This window comes from Buteo buteo, chromosome 27 (assembly GCF_964188355.1).
Source record: "Buteo buteo chromosome 27, bButBut1.hap1.1, whole genome shotgun sequence".
Lineage (NCBI taxonomy): Eukaryota > Metazoa > Chordata > Aves > Accipitriformes > Accipitridae > Buteo > Buteo buteo.
The window spans coordinates 6,876,723-6,901,053 of NC_134197.1; the positions used below are offsets into that span (position 1 = coordinate 6,876,723).

The 24,331-nt window shown below is 47.4% G+C and overlaps 1 protein-coding gene across 1 annotated transcript in view; it reads left to right on the forward strand.

Annotated features, from left to right (window-relative positions):
• The window catches only part of ADAP1 (ArfGAP with dual PH domains 1), a 62,036-nt gene that overhangs the window by 22,588 nt on the left and 15,117 nt on the right, over positions 1-24,331 (forward strand). Inside the window, exon 4 of the mRNA XM_075058317.1 lies at positions 626-708. Within this exon, the coding sequence (XP_074914418.1) occupies positions 626-708 (83 nt within the window). The remainder of the gene's footprint in view (positions 1-625; positions 709-24,331) is intronic.

Below are 24,331 nucleotides of genomic sequence, written 5' to 3' on the forward strand. Positions count from 1 at the left end.
ACACCCTGCAGCAAGCTTCGTGTTCACCGAGTCACAAGTTTCACCCATCCTTGGGCTGGGCTTCCCCTTGTTGTTACAAGTATAATTTTAACCTGACACATCACAATTTTTCTGAATAGCTGTCCATGTGTGACAAGGAGACAATATCTCTGCAGCTTCGACTGCTGAAAGGCCATCGTGTACATGCATCGCACAAGGCATACCTCATTTCTGCTTTCATATTGATAGCTTCAGGGCAAAGATTTTTCTTTTGTATGCAGTTTGTTGGCTTTTTCATTTACTGATCCCATTTTACTGAAGATTATAGTCTGAGGAAATTAGGTTTAAAATCATTCATATACTGAGGGAATTTTGTACAGATGCTGATTGTGTGGGTGGGAACAGGCTATTCTGCTAAATCTATAAATTTTATTAAATAAGTTTCCAATAAAATTGGATGTACAAGGAAATGATTTATTGTTGTCCAACAGTAAACAGAAGAAACCCTTGACTCCAGACTGTACAATGCAATTTTTGGAGGACTTTTAAATCACGCTCGTATTTTGATTGAAGAATTAATGATTCTGGATTCTTCCTTAGTGTATCTTGGATCATGTTTTCTTTTCTCTGTAATTTTTTTTCCCAGACTGCTGCGGGAACAGTGGATCAGAGCCAAATACGAACGAAAAGAGTTCATTCACAGCGAGAAGCAGGAACCTTATTCTGCAGGTAGCGAAAGACACTTTTGGCAGATAAGTTTTTTGATGTCCAACACCTTCCATTTTTTTTCATCTCTCTCTGTTTGTATGTTCTTTATATTGATTATTACTCCTATGTCACTAAGTAGGAGGAGAAAGTGTGGTCTTTTGGGAAAGGTCCCTCCTGGCATTCCCTGTATTTGATTGGGAACACTGGGAATTTTAATAACTGATGGAAATAAATCAGTTATCAAGAGTCTTTCTGTTGACTTCCATGGGCTGTTCACCAACAGCAAGTCAGATAAAGTACCAGTGAGTTCGTTTCTGGTAGCAGGAGGCACGAAGCTGCATTGAAATGGAGATAAGGGTGTTTGTCTCATCAAGGTGACTTTTGCTGTGGAAAGATTATTAGCGTGGTTTGGTTAACGGTAGATAAGTGTGCCAGGTCCCGCACTCTTCCCAAATCTCTGTTAACTGTCTTTCCACAACCCTTCAAGCGTTGTCAGTGGGACCTGGTCTCCCTGTAGTATAATAAATGCCCGGTGTTTTGCAATTGCAGAGACCCAGTACGTGTGACAGAGGTCGTTTCAGCACTCCCAACGTGATGGGCAGAGTGACGGTGGCATTGCAAATGGGTGGTTTAGTGGAGCAGCGGATGGGATGATTTTCTTGCAGAAGGGCAGGATTTGAAGAGGAGACACAGGGCTCAACCGTGTTTGTTGTGTTGCTGTGCCAGCACAAGGACTGGCATGAAAGTGCATGAAATTAGCTGGGCATTTCTTTGCTATATGTAAGTGGCATTTAATTTATTCAGCATATTAAGTAGTTGACACCAGCTATGTGCTTGGATGACTCTGGGATAATTTTATTAGCAAAGACCATGTTACAGATGAAAGGTTAAAATATTATTTTCATGCTGCTTTTCAAGACTAATAATAAGCAGGTAGCTCCAGCAGTTTGCTGTTACTAAAACCACAATTAAAATCTTATCTCATGTATTCTCAATTTATGTTTAGAGCATTTCTGCTCTGCTGTTTTGTATACATGAAGCATGCACATAGGGTGTGTGTGGTATCCATATTCATATATAGTATATTATGCACATTTTTATTGCAGATTTTCAAAGCGGTTTGCTGGAGTTGGACATGTTCTATTAACAGTAAATAGTTTGATTTCTTAGATAACTTTGGAATGTATCTGCCAGCCTGTGTATAACGTTCACCCAGGAATGTTTCCAGTTTATACCGTGCGACTTCTAGATAAAAAAGCTCAGATTCAACTAAGTACTTCGGGCAAATGCATAATTTTAAGCACATGATTAGTCCTTTCGACTCCAAGAAGAGTGTGTACCTGGTTAAAGTGAAGTAGGTGCTTCAGTGCTGTGTGGGAAGAAGGGCAGCATGTTCTGAGCTCTCTGAAAAATATTATAAGAACAGTTCAAACGGGAGTTTATTTTAGCAACATATTTTGTAGGTGTTCTTCGGTAATGTGGCTGTATAATATTTAGCTGCATGGTGAAGCGATAGGGTGGTTTTCTCCCCTCTCTTTGAAGTTCAAAAGCCATTAAAAGCAGAATAGAAGAGAACGAGGTAAGCTATTTTAAATGAACAGTGCTCTTGGGAGGAGGAGAGGAAGGGAAGGCAGGCTGGTGGGCATCTTGTAGGCTGTGTATGAGTGCTTTTAGATTGTATATTGTCTTTGAGAATTGTACCATTTGAGCTGTGCAAATGACCCGTGCAACTGGGACACCATTTGTTGATTCTTCTCAACAGTAAATTCAAAGGAGAGCTTTGGCCGGGTGGTTCCTCCTTAGGATGGTGTTACAGCAAAACAAAGCCGGGAACACACACCAGATTTGCAGTGCCAACTTTTCGCTTCTGCTGAACCATAACAGCCCCCAGGTGTGGTTGCACGCCTGTACTTCACCCCGTGCCAAACGGTGCTCCTTCTTCTGGACTGCAGGATATAACTTGGTTGATGACGCTGTTTTCAGGTCTTGGGCTGTTACGCCTGGAGTTGGTTGTTTCCCAGCTTGTGGCTTGAGAAGGGAGCCCAGGGAAAATCCCGTGTCCTGTAGGAAAGCAGCATGCTGGAGATCATAGAATCATTTTGGTTGGAAAAGACCTTTAAGATCATCGAGTCCAACTGTTAACATTACCAAGTCCACCACTAAGCCACGTCCCTAACAGATGTTCCTCTGTGTGTTGGGACAGTTCTTGTATCGCTCGGGTGAAATGGGGTGTTTCACCATTGTGTCATATGCGGTGCTGGACCACCAGTTTGCCCAGCTGGTGTAAACCAGTGCCGTCAGAGCTGGTCTGGACTTCTCTCTCCGTGAGTCCTGCGGGACAGGCTGGAGCTTGGTGCTTGCAGAAGAAGCTCAGCACACCACGCATGCCGGCTCTGCCCTTCTTGATGCTTGCAGGGGTCGATACAGCTTCGTGGCCACACCAGCGGCTTGGAGGATGCACCCCGCGTGGGGTGGACCTCCCGTGCCCGATTATGCTGGACTCAGCGCGGCTGGGAACCGCAGAGGATCTGGGTTGTTGCTTTCCCCTAACGACCTCCTGAACTGCCTGCGAATGCGCCGAGGTGGGACCCACACAAGGACGCCTTCCTGCCCACCCTGCATCCAGTTTGTGTCTCACTTGAATGTATGCATATTGCTTTTTCTTTCTAATGCTGGCTTAGACCATTTTTCCTCACCATTCTGAATTCCCTGGAGGGGTGTTAGATTACCAGTTTCTAAGCATGAAACATTTAGTTGCTAATAGAGACATCGGTATCCATTTTCTCCTGTTTGTTGGAAGATTTAATTCCATTTTCCAATTCCAGGGGCAATTTTGCATTCTGATATTTATTCAATAATTGCATAAAAAATGAGAAAATGCTATCTTTGAATAGTTTTGAGCAACATCTTTTTCCAGGCAGCCTGATGAAACCTTGGTCAGAAATTCAATGTCTTTCAGAATATCCTTTGGGGAGAGACTGTCTGGAGCCTGTAGATGCTGAGCAGAAGCTATCACAGCCAAACTGACAGACTTAGGAGAAATGAATCTCAGGACAGGAGTGTCAGATGTGCAGGTCAGAGCTGAGAGTCACGCAGGGAAGCCTGGCTGGAGGATGTGGCGAACTCTTCAGCTGCTGGTGAAGAGTATAAAGAAGAGGCGGTGTGGGATGCGAAGGCAACAGCTGCCCCAAAAGGACTTGCATAGCCCCCAAACTGATGGGAAACGTCTGCCTCGTGAGATACAGAGCGATGTGAGGTAGCAGAACCAGAACTGGGAAACAAAGGCACTTTGCACGTGCAGAAATCCCCGGCGTGGGCAGCGCTGAGCGTTGAAATGAGCTCTTGAGTCTCACCCTGGAGAGGAGCCGTGGCTGTAGATCCGTGGGTCTTGGCTCGGTGCCCCATCAGATGTCCCCTCTCATGGATGTGCTGTTAGACATGTAGTCACAGCCTCTTACCCTCAGTAGAAGATGGCAGTGGAAATTCCTCTAAGGGAATTTTTGGAGGGTTTCTTGCTCCCCCCAGGAAACCTTGGAGCACAAGCCCATGCGCTATTCACAGCTTTCAGCTTCTCTGCCCCCAGTTAGTTTTTCAAACTCTGATGGCTTCACTCCTCTGAAAGAGCCTTCGTTAATGAGTATATTAGTGCCATTGATTTTAGTGTGAGGAGTTGGTTTGAGTTCAGATAGTGCAGGGAGATTAGTAAAGCAGTGATTAAATGTTTCGGTGATCCACTATCGATTCTTAGATACACCCTTTTATACATTTGAGCTCTTAATTCAGCTGTAGTATGAGAGCTAAATAATTTGTTCACCCTAGCCAGACTTTATGAAGCAAAACATTATTTACACCCCAGCAATCCCAATTAACGCCGTGGTCCGTGTCCCTTCCACTAGCGATACATTTGTTGCACAACAGCACAGAATAATACCAGTTTTAAGACCCTCACATTAACATGTTTCAGGTTGGCTTTATCCCTTCTGATAAATGAACTGGCTAAGTTACTGTCAGTCTCCAGCTAATTATCCCTTTTAACACAGTTTAATGGGGCATGGGTGCTGAATTCTCCTAGAAATGGAGGATGGTGGTAATTGCCATTGAAGTCCGGATCTGGATCTCAAGGTAATTGAAAGGTTTGATAATTTTTAAAAATATGTTGATCAATTTTTAAAATCTTGGACATTTTGCCCCGCTGATGATAGGCAGCAGTAACGGCAGTGCTTCCTAAAAGTCCTGCCGAAGATTAATTCATTCGGGTGCTTTTGATTCCTCTTAATCAAATGGATTTATGTTAACCAAGGGAGATGTGAAGGAAGCAAAGGGGAATAGTGTTTGCAGGGCTGGAGCACTGTAATACCATGAACTGGTCAAGGTCCAGCTGCTCTAATGCATCTCAGGCCACAGACAGGAGAATGGGACGTGCATGTGGCCAAGAGAGAGCAAAAGGGAGTTGTTTGCTCCTGTGAACTTGGCTTTGGCTCCTGATGGACCCATCTCGTTACTGCCAGGACGCCAGGAGGAATCGGTGCCCTGTGACAAGCTGAAGCCCAGTCTGGGAGGAGTTGTGGGCAGGGATAAAACATCTTCAGGTCTTTGCTTTAACATTAGCAAATGAAGTGGGAGAGCTCTTAACACCAGGCGTTTAATCTCTTAATGCTTGTCAGGAAAAATGGCTTAACTTCACTGTTGGGACCGTGAAAGCATCTATCCATGGGATGGACGTGGCTGGTGCAGTCGGAGAGGGCTGATGGGTGTCTCCGGCGACAGACAGAGATGCTGGGCTGTGCAAAAGCAGTTGCCACCCTTTCCTTGAAGGCGTTGCCTGAGATAGTTCAGCAATGATTTATGTTCTCTTAAGCCAGGTGTAGGCGCTTTGCAGCGCAATATGCTTTCCAGCGAGGCACAGGGTAAACTGGGCACAAACAGCAGCAGCATCAAGTGCAGCTTTCTGCCACTTTGCTGTGAATGCTGCCTTCTTGTGTTTCCCATGAATAGGCCAGTAAATCCTATTGCTGTTAATTTATCAGATGGTGGAAAAGCAGTCAGGAATGGGAGAAAATTCACGGTAGGGTACAGCTGATAAAAAGTGCTGCTGCCGGCTCTGCATGCCAGTACGATTCCCTTGCAGTAGGACTGGGAAACAGCGGTTTTCTCTCGCTCGTGGTAGATGCTGTTGCTTATCTTTCACGTTGAGACGTTTGGTTCCCAAGGGCATTCAGGATGGGAGTGCATCATTTGCAAGGGGGAAGGGTGATAAATGCCAACAAGCATCACTGCTTTCATTCTTTAGTTATAGGAGGTTGGAGCTCGTCAGCTGATGTAAATTGTCGTAGGTCCCATAAAAATGGTGGAGGAATTCAGATTTACACCAGCTGAAGATTTAAACCCTGTCCTTCGGGGTGGAAGTTGGAGGAGTCTTTGGTTGGTTGATTGGCAGTTATATAGCTGGGTGGGATGGCCTGTTGGACTCCAGGGTAAGATAATGTGGTGTTACTGCAACCTTAGATGGCCTGAGAACTCCCACTGGAGCAACTGAGAAAGCTAGAAGGTATAGGCAAGATTTTGGGCATATTAGCAAAGTCAAAGATGATTGGGGCTTTAGCCTCTGTTGGCTTGTATTCCTGTATTTATAGCACTATGGTCTAGATCTTATTGTCATTATTCAGGTGAGCTCTAGGTTTACCCGGGTAGTTACAAAGGGTAGCGTTTGTCTGAAGGTGCCTATTTGCTTGTACTATCTTCTGTCAACACCCTAGAGATTACTTGGCTTATGTGTTATTTTGTATTTGTCTGCAAATATGATGGCAAAATAAATTACGAGACATGAAAGAATACCCTAAAATAGTAAAATCTGTTAATACGCACTTTCCATTCCATGTGGCTCTTGCATAATTTGGGCAGCAGTCTGAATTAATTTTCCCCTGCACTTGCACAGTTGGAAAGAGCTCTGACTGCAAAACACTAGAGAAAATGCATGGGACATAAATACGTTCTTTCTCAGTGTGAGAAAGATACCCTTACTAGTTCAGTCTGACCTGCAGTGATGTAATGCAGTTTATTTTGGGCCTGATCAGACAAAGTGGTGAGCAGCGTTGCAGTTAAAACCTAATTATTTTAACTGACAGACCTCATCCTCTGCTGTCTCTTACCCCATTTCAGCCAGCTAGTGGGGAGCTACAAGTGTCAGAGTGACACCTGCTCTGCTGTGGGTTTTTTTTTGTTTTGGTTTGGTTTTTTTTTTCACAACCTCAGAAGCAAAGCTCCTCTCTCCCACTGCGCACGCTGCTGAATTACAGGGCTGAGCAGCACCTGGAGAGCAAACCAGTGCTAACAGCAACCTAAAAGGGCACGGGTTTTATTGCACATCAGACAGCCCGTGGCACTGGGGGGAGTCTGCCAGCTAACCAGAGCAAAGAAATAAAGCATCGGCTTGAGGGCTTCTGGTGTCATTTGCTAAGCCCTTAATGCATATGGTGTTTAAGGAGATGCTCATGCAGAAGGGAGTGTGAAGCCATATGTGAACCGTCCCCTTTGCTTTGCAAGCACATGCAGTAAAACCTGATGGTGGATGTTGCACAGGGGAGAGGAGATTTGGTTGCATGGTGTTGGTGGGATGATGGGTGGCTGGGGGCAGGCGGTGTCTTCTGAGCTGTGGTTGTTTGTGAAAAGAGAGGGTGAGAGCCCAGAGGGAAGGAAGGAGACGGGAGACCACAGGGTCGCAGCTGCTCAGAACTGCAGCAAAGGGGAGGTGATCAGGAATTTCCCTGCAAAATGCGTTTTGTCCTTTTTTGTCAGAAATTTTTGCAGGAAATGGCCAACTTCAGTGAATTCACAACTTCAAATTGCAATTAGAGAATTAACAGACTTATTATTCACCCACTTTTCATTTGTGCATAGAAAATTTCAGAAGGTCAAATTGCTGACACAAGAAGTGTCCAGTCTAATGGTTTTATCTTTGAATTGTGATACGTTGAGAATTTCTGAGAGGTTGACTTATTTCTGTTACCTTCTTTAATGTCTCAGAAATAACACCCCCTCTTCTCTGGCCAGTAGCACTCCCTCCTCCCAGTTGTTAGCAGAGCACAGCCTGGGGGGGTCTGGGGAGAGGAGAGGGGCTTTGCAGGGGACGAGGGCTGCGTCCCACGGAGCTGGGATGAACAGTTCAGTTCGTTTGTGCTACAGCCTGCTCTGATGGGATGTGGTGCCAAGGACGGGTTGTCCCCATCAGCCAGGATCAGAGGAGGTGAGAGCCCATCCCAACCCCGCAAAGACGTGCTGGTGCTGTGAGGTTAGGAGGGTTGGTCTTGGGAAAGACTGGAAGCACACCTCCCATCGCTGTTCTTGGGGATGGTGGCTCTCTGCCTTAGGAAGAGTAGGACTTTCACACGATATATTTGGCATTACAGCTGTTAAGAGTCTGTGGAGCGATTGCCAGTTAAATGCTGTGCTTTGGGGCTAGCAGAGCCTGCTGTGAGTTTGGTGTGGGGCTGCATCCCCTGACCCTGCGAGAGGAGGGGGGTCCTTGCTGGGCCCGCAGGCTCAGGAGAACAGGGCATCTTCTGTGCAGTCAGCAAGATTTTTATGCTGCAAACCACTGGGGATAAAGGAGTGAAAGAGAGCATGCTCCTCAAAGGAGAGGCGTTTTCTCCAGCATCCTCTCACGTACACATGCTTACCTGTGCCAATAAATCACTGCCCTGCAATCCAGCCTTCTTGGGCTTGGCTGCAGCTCCCTTGCGGGGAAGGATGGTTGAAGTGAAAGAGAAATTGATGCTGGTGAAAAGACTTAAAGAAAGAGCCATCTGCAAAGTCTCAGTTCGGGCACCATAGCGGTATCAAGGTCGTGGCAGCAGGTTGTTCCCGGATTTGGGCTTCCACGAGAGGTGCAAGAGAGGCAAGGGTGGGGTGGTTTTTTTCCTGCCCTATTTCTGCCTTGGCTGGTGTGAATCTGCATTGCTCCATCGGCGCTTGTGCTGGTTTATGCTGTCTGAAAGTCTTGATGTGGGAGACTGCTCCGTCCCGTTGGACCTGCTCTGTGGTCAGAGCATCGCGCTGCGGGTAGGGAGATGCCGTTCCTCACGCAAGCCCTGGTGACGTTCTGATCGTACTGTGGGAGCAACTCGATATGGGCGATACAAAGCTGTTGTGTGAAACCATCTCCTTGCGAGCAGGGAGAAGTGCCATAGGTGCTTCCTGTAGCATACTTTTACTGCTGACGAGACAAGCACGCTAAGTAAAATAGTCGAATCGAAACTCTTTTCTTGCAAAGGCATTATCAGCTAAATCAAGAGCTGCTTTTAGCACTGGGGAAGATTTGAGCCAGCTAATGTGTGCGGTCAGGATGGTAGCCAGCTGCCATCTCAGCTTCTCTCGTGCAGACCAGTGTGAAGATTATTTCATCGTTGTTTTTTCCCCAAATGCAGCCCGCATCTTTGGCTGATGTTCCTGTTTGTATTTCCACCAACTCCAGGGGAGCTCTCCTGGCTTTTCCCAGGTGAAGATCTGTGGCTGGTCAAGGTGATGCCGTGCTAAGCACTGTACAAGTGCAGAGCAGGATGGCAGTACAGTTGAGTGTAAGGTAAGAGCAGGCAGTTGCTGGCCCATCAGAGAAGAAGCCGCAGCACCCTGCTACAGGGGTGGTTCTGCAAAAAGCAGGGATGAGGCTGATTTTTTTAAGCATGTAAATTATCCTGTTGCTTTATAAGCAAGAAAGAGTGGAGTGTTTAGCAACTACGGGGAGCTACATCTGGCTGAAATGGTCCAAGATGCTGAGAAGCTGGAGGGAGAGATGGATGGACAACGCTCATGTAAGCTTTGGTTCCTTAGGAAACGGAGCTCACGAGAGCAATAAGAGAAACCATGCGGTAAAAGCAACCATTTCTAGGCTTATCAGCAACAACTTGCCGGGCTTTGGCCAAGCGCTGGGTGTGCCGTAGGAGAGGTGTGCTCACCCGTCGGTAGCGGAGCCTTGCGAGACACGGGGTGCGCTGGTGTGTGCAGGAGCATCCTGCTGCCTTTTGGGGCACGGGGGGTGGTTCGGCTGGTTTGGTGCGTGTCTGAAATAATCTACCGTCATTGCCATGCTGCGCCTGAACACCGGCACGGCTGCCGGTGCAAGCGTGGGTGTACCTGGCCACGGTGCAGAGCAATCCACCACCTCTCTTACGTGACCTGACAAGGTATATAAATACTTTAGCATTTATTTTTTTTTTCCCCTTTCACCTTCTCTCCCTTCCCCCAGTCCCCTACATGCTTACAACATCTCCTCGTGATAAAAATAGCCTTTGGTGTCAACGCGGGGCTGAGCAGAGCTGCCGTCGCTCTGCCTGCCCTTTGTTGGAGGGGCTGCGGCACAAACCCGGGGGCAGCTCCCGCGAATGTTTGATCCCAGAGCAGATCCGCTGACTAATGTGACTGGCTTTGCAATAGCAGCTCGGAGCGCTTCGTAATTGGGCCATAAGCACTTTGTTAAGAAAAATCGGTTTATAATTTCCACTACCTGTTCGGTCTTTTGAGCAGTGGAGAAATCTTTGCAATGGTTTGTATTAATGTACCCAAAACCTAGTAATGGCCATGGAGGCATTTCTGGTGACAACAGTGAGATTTAAAATGTTACTCTCTAAACATTAAGTTACATTAGACTCTGACTACCAGAATAAAAGTTTTAGATCCACATAATGCTGCAAAATTACAGGTTGCCTTTAAAGCCCAGCCTGCATTATGTGTCTGTAAAGTGAATAGTACCATACAAATAAAGAGTTTATTTTCCCCTCATTCTGTTTTTTTGCTGGCACATTTCCCATAATGCCAGTGACTTGCCTCTTGATTTACACCATATATAGCAATTTAGAAAAAGCCTAATTATAACTGGCTCTTCTGACATTCTTTGAGTTGAACTTCTGAAAACACTGGCTACATCTGTAATCTCGATCATGGGAGTTTCTGTGAGTGTAAATCTCTATTGAACCTCAACGCACATGTGGCTGATGGGCAAACAGAGCTGTCAAAAGCTTTAGCAGGCCTCAATCTTAGTCTGTAGAAAGGAATTTTCAATATAAAGAAATCAGTTAATTTATTTCTACTTATTAGCCTCAAAGAGGAGTTGCTGCTTTGCTCTGACTGCTTTATAATGTCACTGTTATCTGATGCTAGCTGTAAAATGGATTAAATCCTCTTCTGATGCTTGAAAGGCTCAAGTATTAGAGCTGGGCTTTGAGAGAAGCTCCGGCATTTTCTGCTGCTGTCCTTCTTTGATGGGAAGTGCTTGTTTTCATGATGCAGGGCTGCAGTGTGCATTGAGAAGATGTGGCTGTCACGAGATCTGTGGAGCATCCCTCACTGTGAGGTGCTTTTTGGTACTGCCATCTTAGCCCCTCTCTAAGCAGATCCCTCATAGACCTAGAGATGGAAATAAAAAAATAATAGTAGTGCAGCTAAAAAGCAGGAAAAATCAGGGTAGCCCAGTATTTTGTTGTAAATTCATGTAGACTTTTGCGAAGCAGAGATTTGGACATAAGTGAGGAGATGTTTTGTGGTAGGAAGTCATGACACCAGTTCCCTGCAGTGTGTGCTAGTGCTTGGTGTGCATGCGAGGATTGCATCACTGGTGCCTTCTGTTAAATCACAGTTTCCAGTAAATTCCCAGCAGCCGGTTCCGGTATTTGGCTGAACCAAAGCATCAGGTTCGACTCTTACTGGATTTCAGCAAATTTGTGTTACAATTCTCCACGCTCGATCCTGCCCTTGTCTGTAAGATCTTCGCTGCTCGGTCCCAAAGCCTGGCTGCATTTTTACTCTTCCCCAGCTGAAACCACAAACAATTCCTCTGCTTGGCACTGATACCCCCTTGCAGTTTATGCTTGCGCCCCGGGAGAGCTGGAGATGAGAAGATGGAGGTGATCTCAGCAGGTGGCTGGATTTGTGTCTGAATGAGGAGCGCAGGGATGCTGCACCTCTTTGGTATGGACCTTTGCCCTGTCTCAGTGTCCCAGAATATAAAGTGACCTCTGCCAACGCATCTCTCGTGGTCGTTGGAGCAGTAGGGAGCGTGGTGGGGAGGTTGCGGGAGAGCAGGCTCAACGGCAGCTAAGTGGCAGCCCTCTCCAAAAAGGATGCAAACCTCATCGCTGTTTGCACGTCAAGGGAGCATAAGAGCGTTTTTGCATTTTTTTTTTTTTTTTGCGTAAGAGCTTTCTGAGCAGATTGCATCCAGTGCTGTAGAGCTGCACTGAAAAAGCAGCCCCGGTCCGGAAAGGTTACAATCAAAGAGCATTTAGCAGAGAGGTGGGTATGCACATGTCCGCATGGAAAATGCAAACCCTGCAGTTCTCCCAACCTAGCATGAAGGTTACCGGAGGCTGATGTGCTGTTGTCAGGAGGGAGTTAAAGCACGAGCATCCCTCCAGCGAGCAACCTTGCCTGGCACAGAAACCTCCTTCTCATGCTGCCGGAGCCACAGAGAGGGCTTCTGTTCTCCGGGCACTGACATCAGCTGCCGGCCAGGACGTGAGTCACTCTGGGAGCCAGGCTGAGCGGGCGCTGGTCCCCGGGCGCTGCCTCCCCGCGCCCCCGGGTGGGCTCTCCTGCGGCTGGAGAGAGCTGTTGGACATCTCGCTTGGAATGGAGACGGTGCTTCTGCAGAGCACATGTGCTCCTGGGGTAAAACGCTGCTCGGCGGGCCTCGCTCGGTGGGTCCGAGCCCCCGCGTTGGGTGCGATGGCCCAGCGGGTGGGCGCGAGGTCTGGCGTCTGCACCCACGCGCCGATGCTTGTGCTGTGGATTTTGGGAGCGGAAAAGGGGGACTAAAGGCTGGGGTTCTTCCCCCCCGCTGAATTTTTGTCTAGATTAAGTTGGAAGGCTCTGGAAAAAACTGAAATGGAGGAAGGAGGAAACCCTACAGAAAAGTATGTTCAGTTGAAGCAGGCAGGACGCTGTTTGTTGATACTCGGTCTCCTTTTTATGTCTTCCCGGTATGATCCTGCATTTAATGACATTACACAACTCCTTGTCAGGACTTGCTCCAAGAAACCTTTCCCCGTCCTGTCCTTGGACGTTTGAGGGAAACGTAGTCATTGCTTTAAAACAAATGACTACTTCTTCTTCTTCCTCGGTGTGCCCTGACACACTCCCACGGGGAGCCGACGGGAGGGTGATGCTGTGCAGGCCACCTCTCCGGCTCTCTGCAGCCTCGTCCGAAGCAGAGTAAAAAAACTCACGCAACAGCCTGTCTCCAGGGTGACTAAATATTGAGCCAAACTGCCTTGGAAGGAAAGGGATCTGTTTGGAAAAAATCCACTCAAGAAGCCAGCAGCAGATATAATCCCCAGGGACGGACTAACACCGTCCACTGCGGCATCAGCCGGGAGTCCAGGCAAGGCGGCGGAGAGAACGGGTCCTCCCGGAGAGCTGCCGGTGGTGGGTCCTTTAAACGTCAAACGTGGACCTTACCGCGGTAAAGATAAGGTGCATCAAAGAGCTGTTCAACAAACTAAACTAGGGAGGAGGATGCAAAGGGAGATCACAGGGTGTTTGTCGTCTTATTATTTTTTTTCTCCCCCAAGGGGAGCAGGCCTGTGACAGGGATCCACGCGTGGCAGCGTTCCCGTGCCAGGATGCGCTGATGTTTCGGCAGGACAGGCATCATATGACCGGAGCAGCCTTTCAGTGCCTTCCAGTAGCGTTTGGAAGTGCTGACTGAGACTCAGTGCAGCCCCTCCGAAAGAGTAACGCCACCTCCTGAGGCTCCGTTAAAATCAAAGGAAGACGCCGCGCCATTTCCCAGCCTTGCTAAGGAGACACCACACAAAGTCACCACCAGAAGGCAAAGGAAAAGGCTCCAAATGCAAAAGCTTTTCTTTTAAAGATAACTTTGGTGCATTTTTTTTATTTTTTTTTTATTACCTCTCTGGGCTGTGGCAAGAGGCCAGCGACTGCTGTTACGCTCTCCAGGAAATTCATGAACATTGCAGTGGCGACGTGATGGGGTGCTGATGGATCTTACAGATAGCTGCTGGAGGAAGAAAAACATCTGGCAAAGAGAAATACGCTGATGTCTTCAGCTCCCCTAAAGCAGAAAAGCATTTAAGCAGCCAAAAATCACGAGCAAGGACCTGTGGGTCTGAGCTGGAGTGGTGGAGGAGGAGGAGCAGTCGGCCGAGCAAGGTGTTGGCAGCCGGCTCCGGGGAGGGGGTAGCACCACCGCAAGCTAAAGCTGGATGTTCACAGCTAGTTTAGGATCCAGCTGTAATTTTAACAGCTGGTTCTGTCAAGCTGCCTTCAGCGTAGCTCTGATCCAAGCTTCTATAATTAGCCAAAGAGCAGCAGCTCTCATGTGAAAATTAAAGCAGCAGCGATGCTCGTTGCAGGGAAAGCAGAGTGGCACAGGAGTGAGCCTTACCGAAAGGGAAAAGGGCTGGCCCATGAAATTTGAAATAGTTGGGGTTTGGTCTTTTTTTTCCCTCCATCTAAGCACTTTGTGCAAAACGTTTGGTTAGGTTTTTTCCCCTCAAAAAAGCACACCTAAGACATGTCGTTTCATTTTGCATCACCCTTAACAGAAACATTTACATTTGTCAACTCAAATCAAAAACGTTTCATCTGTGGTCAGTCTGAGGTCAGTTCTATTTGCTGAACTCATACAGTTTCTCGTGGGTGAGATGGTCTGAGACCCTCCTGCCCCTGGATTCCCTTGGCAGCTGAATGCGCTGCCTGTGTTTTGGGCTGTGCTCTGGATGTTCCCTGGAGATGCCTTGGGCTGTTGGTGTCCCCGGGACAGCCAGTCCACCCCGTGAGTATAGGCTGTAAGAGCAATAAGTGTGTGAAACACCCCAATTATAATTAGCATGAGAGTCACTCCTGTCCTTGAGCTTTCCCTATTTGAGGTCAACCAGCTTGTATTTTGATATTGCTCAGGCTGCCTGTTCCCGTAACCTTGGATTTTTACAGTCAAAAAATGGATCTATACTAATTGGAGAGAGCTAAAGAGAAGTATCAGGATGGTTCTCCGTGTTTTTGATAACAAACATTTAGGGAAAGAATAGGGGAACCATCCCTTTCTATTTGTGATGGTTTATGAAGGTAGTTCTTGGTGTCCTGAATCTCCCGGTGTTTCTCGATGGTTTTATGGTGTGCACGTTCGTGTTCCCTGTGTAGTGACACAGCACCAAAAGGCTGGTGCATCTTTCTTCTGCTAATGAGAAAGGAAAGACTAGGAAGCAATACAATAACAAAGTACAGGGAAAAGGCTGATTTCGTGGCAACTTGTCCTAGCTTAATTAAATTTCTATTAAAGAAAAATCCATTTTACGTTGGAGATCTGTGCAGGACCAGGCAGTTTCTGTCTCTCACCAGATAAAGAACATTTTTCCAGAGTGAGGTCATGTCTTTTTCTGGAGTTTGCCAAAGATGTAGTTGAGCCTTAGATCAACCTCGACTGAGAAGCGTGAGCATTTGCTGATGCTTCTTTCTGACCGACACCAGCCTGTCTCCATCTGCATTTTCTCCCTATAGCGAGCTCGCCCGAGTTTTCACCTTGAAATCTCCAATGCAGCAGAGAAGTCTGCAGCAGCAGAATTGTCCACACCCCACCTCTTGGATGCTTACGGTGAAATCGGGCTGGGAGGTGCCTCCCCAGCTCGCTAAATAGGGCTGGTTTTAAAAATATTGCTGCAGTTGAGGTGCAGACGCAGCAGCTACCTCGATGAGCCAGGTCCATTTTCATAACCAGGGCAGCCCTTGAGGGGAGCAGCTATGTGGCACGACAGTAACAAACAGTTTATCCCCAGAATACCTAAAAGACAAGGAGGCTGCTCAGCGGGGAGTGAATTTCAAACTTTCATGTGTTGCAGAGGCTAGAAGAAGAAATTTTAGCATGGCAAAGTCGATGGGAATTTTGGTCAATGATTTATTGGGTCAGAATTTAGTCTTGATTTATATAATTACGGGAGTTCATAAAGTGGGATTGCGCTGCTCCAGGGGATGGGGGGGTGATAGTTTTAGAAAAAATGAGGTGTGCAAATGTCCTTGTGCAACCTGGAGGTTGTGGCTGTGCCGCTGAATGTCCCTCCCTCGATAGCAGAGCTGCCAGCGCATCCTATATGAGCTGATTTCTGGGACAGCTGTAAACCCAGCAGCCAGGAGAGGAACGAGTCCTAAATTAAGAAATTCTCCTTTCCCTGCATAAAGCAATAGTTTTGACTGTAAATGTGTCGAACACTCAATAATAGAGGATCAGGAGCCGTTAGCACCGCAGCAGATGTGCTCGAAGCCATTTGGATTTCTCTTCAAAGCAAACAAAGAGGAATGTTATGTGTGTGCGAGGACGGGTTTCCATGATTTATGGTTGTACGGCAATGCTGCCTACGTGGGGAGAATGTTTTATTCCAGGATGCCCTGTAGAGAGGGTCCCAAACCCGTCTGAGGTCGGTGGTGAACTTCTCTGCTGACTTCTGTAAAGCTCTGTTGGGGGATTAAATTCATCTCATCCTTGCTTGGATTGACCTATGTAGGCAGCTGCCCAGGCTGAGAGTTTATTTATTGGTGTAGGTAAGAGACCCATCTAAAACTATTCGGGGCTTGGAAGATGTTTTAGCCTGATCCCATAGCTGTGGTTTGAGGCTTTGCAAGATGCCTGTATGAAATCCAGACCTTCAGGTGGTTCCTGGTGCTTTGCAGATGTTTGGAGCTGAAACCTCAGCAGCCTGTAGGTTGGCGTAGCCCCGTGCAGTGCTCTTCATCCCCAAGTTTTTCGGGGTCTCACCTCTTTGCTTTCTGTATAAAAGTCGTCGTGGTTGCATGTGAGGCTGCAGGTGGGTTCTCCCTCAGCTTGCAGAGGTCCAGGCAGGACCAGCTCTGTGCGTGGGCAGCCCTGGGCTGGGGGTGATGTGAGTGGGACGGCGGCAGTGGTTCCTCCAGGTGCCAAGCGAGAAAGCTGTAGTACATCTTCCTATGCAGCAATGGTTGCGGCGAGGATTTGTTTGAGTGTTTCTGTCTTGCCCAAAGAGGATCCTGGTTTTTGGTTTGGGAGTGGTTTGGCTCTCAAAATTCAGCTTCTGAAGCGTACTGCTCTACAGATATAATGACTTAGTACTGCATGCCTGTCCTTAAATGTTTTCTCGCCCAGCTTTCCAGCTAGATCAGGCTTTGAGTGCATTCAGTGCTGGTAAATGGAATGAGTATCGCACTGGGAACCTCTCAGCTTTCATCTGCCTTTTTATAATAAAAGGCTGGCTTCAAAAGATCAAAACCTGAAGGTTATTTACCTGTACTGGATTTTTTTCTCTGAGCAGCCAGCAGCTCCCAGGTGGGTGTGTGGGGACGCCACTCGAAGAGGAAGCATTTGATTTCCAAGTAAAATTAGATTCCACATTGAATTCTCAGTAACGCAAGCACAAGACTTCCAGTAAAGACATTTTCTGCAGCAGAGGGTTTTAACGTCTCCCAGCAGATACAATCGAATTGCTTTGCAGCAGCCAACTATTGTCTTATCTTTAATATGTAAAGACTTGCTCGATAATTAAGTTAACCATGGAAGTTGTACTGTATCGATGGTCAATTATAAGATAAACTGATAAAAGGGAGGATGTGGCTGTGCCTTCTACAGTGGACACCAAACCTGATATGCCGAGTCAGGTGAAGACTTTGGAATGTATATTTTGGTCTTTTCTCCTGACATTTGTTCCCACGCAGTGTTTTCAGGGGAGGCGAGTGCTCACTGGGAGATCACGAATCGCTCTACTAAAAGAAGTTTTTTCTCTGGCAAGTGTCCTTTGCCACCACCTCACCTTGCAGTCGCTTGCCCAGAGGTTGTCACCTCCTGCTGCCTCGATTTCCCACCTTTCGTCCTGCTGACGGCTTCCCTGCGCTCCGCGGAGGCACCTCGTGTGTCTCGTTTCTGCTGCGCTCAGTCGGCACAAGGGCCAACGTGATCCCATCCGAGATACCTTCTGGGAGTATGAATGACTGTATTAATGTCTTTGTCACCTGAGAGCTACTCCATAGGGAATCATAACATGTGATTAAAGAAACCAGTTAAAAACAGCTTAGGAAGATGGATTAGGTACATGATCTCTTATTATGGCTCCTTTCAGCTGACGACTCGGTGAAAGAAGGGGGGTCTGGATTACACAGGGAAACATCAGACCTGACGGGAGTGTTTTCTGACTGTTAGGCTTAGTGGTGTCGTGTACGATTTTAATCAGTTTTAAATAGTGGCAAACATCACAGGCTTAATGGATTTCAGCTTTATTATTGGGGCTTTGCTTAGAAGCAATTTGGATTTTCAGCTGTGAGCCAGCAATGCAAGGTATTCACGACGACATTAAAAGGGACTGGAAACCAAGGGACTGACCTTGCATTTAAATACCACATGCCTATGTACAGGGACAGATCTCGTCTTCTTTCCGTCAACCTCAGGATCTCGATGTGTTGTTAAGCTCGGTCCCATGTCTTTTCCGTAGAGACGATGTATTTGGCTCCATTTCATGTGTTGATCCCAGCAGCTGGGTAGCCAAACAAATGACTTTTTTCCGTTTCAAAGGCTTTGTTGCTCAAGCTGAAGCAAGATGACAACGTATTTTTGCAGTGATCTGGAGAGTTTGTTTTCCACGGTTGGCTTCAACCTTGAAGTTATCCTACACATGATCTAAAATGGTCTCTGCCCTCTGTTTTAGAGGGCATGGGTTGTTCTCCTTGACCTTCCTATGGTGAGGCTTTGTCTTGATTTGGCTTTAGGGTGATTGGTCTAGAGGAAAACCAGTCACTGAGGACGCTGATACCCATATTTCTGCAGAGCCACGGTACTGCCTCCAAATCCAGTCTTTTTGGGTGGCTTTATTACGTAGTGGGAGTAGATGCCTTGCAAGACTTCCATATTGAAGATGGTTTTGTAAAACAAGTTTGGCTTTGCTCAGAGGATTGGTAATAGGAGACAATCTTGTACATCCAGCACTCAGGGATTGACTACCTAGAGCTGTCAGGAACAAAAGTTACCATTTCATGACAGTTTGTCGCTGAGGTCTGTTTGACTGGTCAATGCTCCCCGTCCTGCATGAGCAGTAAGAGAGGGAAAAGGGGGAACATCGATGCTTTACAAGTTCCCCTTAGGAGCATGTGGCGTTGTTCCCTTTATCAGTAAAAGGAAATGTATATGTTCCTACTCCCCTGTGTTTTCTGTGCCACCTAAAACCACCGACCTAACGTTTTAGCTACTTCCAGCTCTGAGCTAAGCATTAATGACGATGTTTTCCCTTAGAAGGCCAAGAGATGTCTATAAGGTGTTATCTCAATCATCAACTAAATCTTGGCTTTCTCTCTGATGTACCCATTCAAGTGCTAATTGCCTTTGATTAAGTCAATCATTTGCAGAGTGTGTTAATTGGGTATTGTGGAAGCAATCAATCTAATCAGCTGCTTGCATCCATAGCTGAGGCGCTACAATGCGGCAGGACAATAATTGTTTTATGAGCTCCTGGAAGGCAGCAGAGGCAGACTGGATGGCAACAGGAAACCCTTCTCTGCAAAAATGGCCTTTAGGAAAGGTAATTTGGATGCTAAGTGCTCATTAAGAGAGGACTGATTGATTAAGAGCTGGGAGGTTCTCCCCTCTAAAACTGTGTGTGCGTGAGAAAATGGTTGGTGTGGGTGTTGGTGTCTGGGTGCCGGCACATGGGCAGTCTTGGGCTCCTTTGCCTGGGTGAGATGTGATGAGGATGTGTTGTTTTAGAGGGGGATAAAGAGTTGCCTTAAGGGGGATGAAGGGAGATCGCTCCCTTCTCACACCTGCGAGGGAGCGTGACGTGAGACATGCCAGGCACCCATCCTCACATGAGATGCACCAAGAGCTTACCTCCCAGGTGTCCTTCTAGGGGCAGAGAGACTGGTTTGCAGGATCACTGAACGCATTCGCTCCTTGCTGAGGCTTTCATTTCCAAAGCACTGAAACTGTGCTTCAGCAGTAGCAGGTCTTGGTGGCTGCTCACCTGATCGGTGCAGGAGAACACCTGGGGGAAAGGATGCCCATCTCATCAGCAAGCCTCCGGGGTCCCTCTGCCTCCTGCACGTGTGGATGCTGACCTTTCCAATATGCCTGTATCCGCACTGCTGAACATGTAACCAGCAGGAAGTGTATTTATCCGGAGATGACTGCAGAATTATTTTTCAGGGATGTTATAAGCTCCTCAGCACAGCTGCAGATGGGGGGGGGGGAAGCAAGCTGCTGGTGCTGTGCAGTGGAGCAGTTGCAGCCTTGACTGAAAGCTCTAAGTTGTTTGACCAACCTTGACACTGCTTGCAGGGGGACTACCTTATGTATGGGGAGGATGAGTTTGTCTCTGGACAAACAGTGGTGTTTTCACTCCGTGAGAAAATGTAGTATTCCTTTGTTCATAATGTTTTATTGGAATGCAGATGCTTAAAAAAATTCAAATGGAAGTAATTGAAATGTTGTGCTTCGGCGGCGGCTAAATGCTACAGGGAGAAGTATTACAGCTTACAGCAATCAAACCAAGCAATTTACACTGACACAGCCAAACAAGAGGTGTACAGTTCTTTTTGCAACACTATTCAAAGTCCAGTCCATAGGGAAACCTTAGAGTATGCCGCCTTCTCCATCTAGTCCTCTGACTATGGGCAGCGTGGTTTATTTCAGAAGAAATATCCTTCAGACTCTTTGTTTTAAAAGAAGGTTGTGACGTTGGTATAAGTGGTGATGGAGGATGTCAGGGATTCGCCACTCAGCTGCTCCAAATAATTATGCAATTCCAGAACCTTGCAGAAGAAGCGGGGACATCATCTCCAGTAAGCAACCTATCTACCGTTCTGGTTTAATTAACATCTTACAGCGTTAATATAGCAGACTACTCAGCTTCTGACGTACAGAGAAGTGGCAATATATACCCTGCAATTTTAGCAGCAAAGTGATGCAGTTGTATTTAAATCTTCTCCAAAGCTCTGGACTGGGCTCACAGCACTTTAACTGATTGGAGGAAAGAAAATCTACTTCTGGAGGTGGAGGTGCCCTGCCTGAACTAGGAAAATGTGATTGCTCTTGGATTACACACACACACGAGTAAATTCTTTCTCCTATTTTAGCCTCCCATGCTTTGTCTTGCAGTGAGACAATAAGGCAAGAAACAACACAGTGATGCGTTTGGGCTCGGGTATGGTATTGGCTCTGTTGCTATGCTCGGGTTTGCATACACTAACATGTTTCTCCTAAAAGCCTTGGACCAGACCTGGTTTTACCACAGCCCTAGAAATGTCATGGCAACAAGCAGTTCTGATGCCTCTTTCCAGGTGAAATTGCAAAATGAAGGGCCAGAGAAACTGAAGCGCAGATGTGGTTTAATTCCAAGTTTATAACGCTTTACTTAGGATGACAGAAAGCCAAGTCCATGCATGTTTGTTTGTTTGTTTTCCAAGTCAGTGGATCTGATTGTCCTCCTCGCAGGAGGGTTTTTTTCTTCTCTGAGAACAAAGGCTGAAACTGAAAGAGTAATTTTGGGTACTTCCTACAATCCGCATTCTCAGAGACCAAAAACCCCATCATTAACTAAGCACCATAACGGCTTTCTGAGGTGGGGAAGTAACAATATCCCTCTTCTTAAAAAATGGGGAACTTGAACAAATTGCTGGCAGAAGTCGGATGGAAAGACGGTGTCTACATCAGATTGTCTTGATAGAAAATCCTCTCCCTCGCTTCCTCTGCGGCCTCTCAGACAGCAAGAAAGCTGGGCTAGGCTCGAGCGCCCAATGGGTCCTGCCAGTTTTAGATGCTTGGCTTGGAGGAGCTCCAGCCGCCACCTCAACGGAGCTGACAAGGCCATGAAATATCTTCTTTTCAGTCAACCAACGTAGCGACCCTGTTTTCTTTGCCCCACAGAGTTTGAGCTGGCGCGATGAAGTGAGCGTGGAAATGTCAGTTCCTCATTGTACCTTGGAAACTACATAATGGGTCAAAAATACCCGTTTGGGCTGTGTGATTTCAGGTTATATTACGTGCCGTTTGTTGGCTAACTTTGTCACAACTGCTTGATGGTTTTTTTTGCAAGTGTCACAGGTTTGCGCCAGAACTGCCTACAAAAGCAAGCGATTGGTTTTTCTTCTTGGCAGGCGGCTGAAGTGACGCAGAAAACTTGACGGCCGAACAGCAGCGGTGTTAGCAACGCGAGAGGGATATTTCTAAAGGGTGCCTGTAGGTGATCTCCAGCCGGTCTTCACTAGTTGGGTGCTGGTGATCCAGTGGGATGATGACAGGCGCCCGCATCCCTCGTCCTGCACCTCAGGAGAGGAACCAAATGTGTTGGCAACACGATGCTGCGTGGTCCAACGCCAGCCATCGGCAAGCGTTGCAGGGCTAGCGGTTATTTAGCTTCAACATAAGCAGAACAGCCCTCGTGGAGATCTGAATTTGGCCAGATACCTCCTAATACGAAGCAGTTGCTAAGGTAGCGCAGCCCATAGAGACATGGAAGAAGCGGTTTAGTTCTCCGACTCCAATGCCCTCCGTTGTGGGATCCGTTCCCTGTTCAGCCTCCCGCAGTTTTGTTTCTCAACACCTTCTCTGGCTGTTTTCACGATCCTTTAGATCAGGACATTGAGGACACATCTCGCTGACATACTGTTTGCCTGGGGAACCTGGATGGGTTCATGTTGGGTTCAAGTCCAGTTCACGGTGGTTTGCACTGATCGGTGTTGACAGGGGTGCAGGCAGCAGGTTTGGGCAGAGCACAGGAACAGCTCCCGAGGATGCAGCCCTGGAGGAAGGAAGGAAGGAAGAAAAAGAAAAGAAGTAAGCAAAGGATTTGTCACAATCTGTACTGAAGTAGAGTGAAATTAGCAGCTGGCTTTGTCAGAGCAGCCAGGAGCTCTTTCGCAGAGGCAATTGGTCTGGGAAGAGCTGGCATGTGAAGTATGGAAAGGGATAACGCTTAGTGTTGTGTTGGGTTTTTTTAGTTCTTCCTCGGAGTGGAATCTGGATATTGTGTCTTGCCACAAAAGGTTGGAAAGGAAAGATCACATTGGTGAAATGTCCCTATGTAAGGGGGCAGGGAAAGCTGGGTTTCCAGCCTGACTTTGACGCTGGCTCACAGTCATGTCCTGGGCAGTTCACCAAACCTCTCTGGGCTTCCCTCTCTTTGTATATAATCGTTACGATTCCCATCTGCCAGGGATAAGCATTAGGTGGACTTTACAGATTTGCAATTATTTGAGATCCTCTTTGGGGAAATGCAGAGCAATTTTATTCTTCATCCCATAAGTGTTAAGAAAAATCACAAAAAATGTGTTGTGGAAGGGAACAAGTTTAATAAGGAATGCCTGGGGCATCCTTCGCCATTCAGATGTTCGTAATGAAACACTCGAGATGAATGGATGGATGAGACCCACAGCCAAGACTTGTGGAGCTGAGCTGCTCCGAGGTGGAGCTGCCGAGAGCTGAGCTCTGTGTGCCCAGTGCTCTGCTGAACCGAGCAATACCCAGGCAGGGATTTCTGAAGAAAAAGATGAGCTTTCCTTCTGCATAACCCCACATTTGCATTTGGGGATGTCGCTGTCCTCCTTGCGTTGTCTCTCCTCTCTCTCGTTTGACAGTGATGTCCTTTCCTCCAAACCCAGCTCCCTCCAGCCCCCCAAGAAGTTAGTGTTCCCCAAATATCGGGCACAGAGAGGTGGCGGAGAGGCTCTGAAACTGTCTCTGCTGTTTAATGGAGTGAACAGAAATGGCTTTTGAAGTACTCTCCTGTTGCTCCGACTGGCTTGGCATTAAAAATCAGCACCCTTCAGGAACAGAAACTGCCTGTCCCTGGTTTCTAAACCACACACTTTGAGAGCAAGCTGCTTAACGTTTTGCCTTTCAAGAGAGCAGTCGGCAATCGCCAGCCATCAGAGCCCCGGCAGCAGCTCTGCCTTACATTAAGCAAATCCTGCATTTTATAAACGTATCACCCACTGCCTGTCTGTCTCCTGTCAGAGAGACATTATTCCTCTTCAGCTCTGTCGTGTACAGTCTGCTATAGGGTGCGGAGCATTTTTGCTGATACGAGCCTGGCAGGTAGCAGCATCTGACTCTGAATCAGTCAGAGCTTCGGTTCCCTGGCAATTAATTCCTACCACAACGGGGATGTGACTGCATCAGCCTGGGCCTTTCCCGCGCCGTTGTCGGATGCGGTTGCCCTTGGCTGGGTTTTGTTGGCTTTCTTGGCTGCTTCCCCTTGCTCAGGCTTCGGATAATCCTGCTCCCTGTGGGTTCTTCTCTTTCTGACACTGCAAGTGCCCTCCAATGGGTTAGCTGTGTCTTTTCACTAGAAAAAGTATATAGCAAGCCCACAGTTGGAATAGGATTGAGTTGATGAATTAGCTAGTTCTGCTCATGGCTTTGGGGAAGTCTCTCCCTGGGTGGATGGGTGGACCAGAGAAAGAGCTTCAGACCTCTCATTCCCCTGATGTATCCAGTACTGGTCCTCTGGGTTACTGGGCTGGTGTACATACAGCTGCCAGTGCACGCGGGTGACGATGCTCCGCGTGGGATGGAGCACTTGTCCTGCGCCGGAGGGATGGGGAGGGCTGGGAGGCAGAAGGATTAGGCGGGCAGTGGCGTGGCATCGCCGGCTGGCTGCGACCGTGGGATAACGGAGGGTTTGGGCTGTCC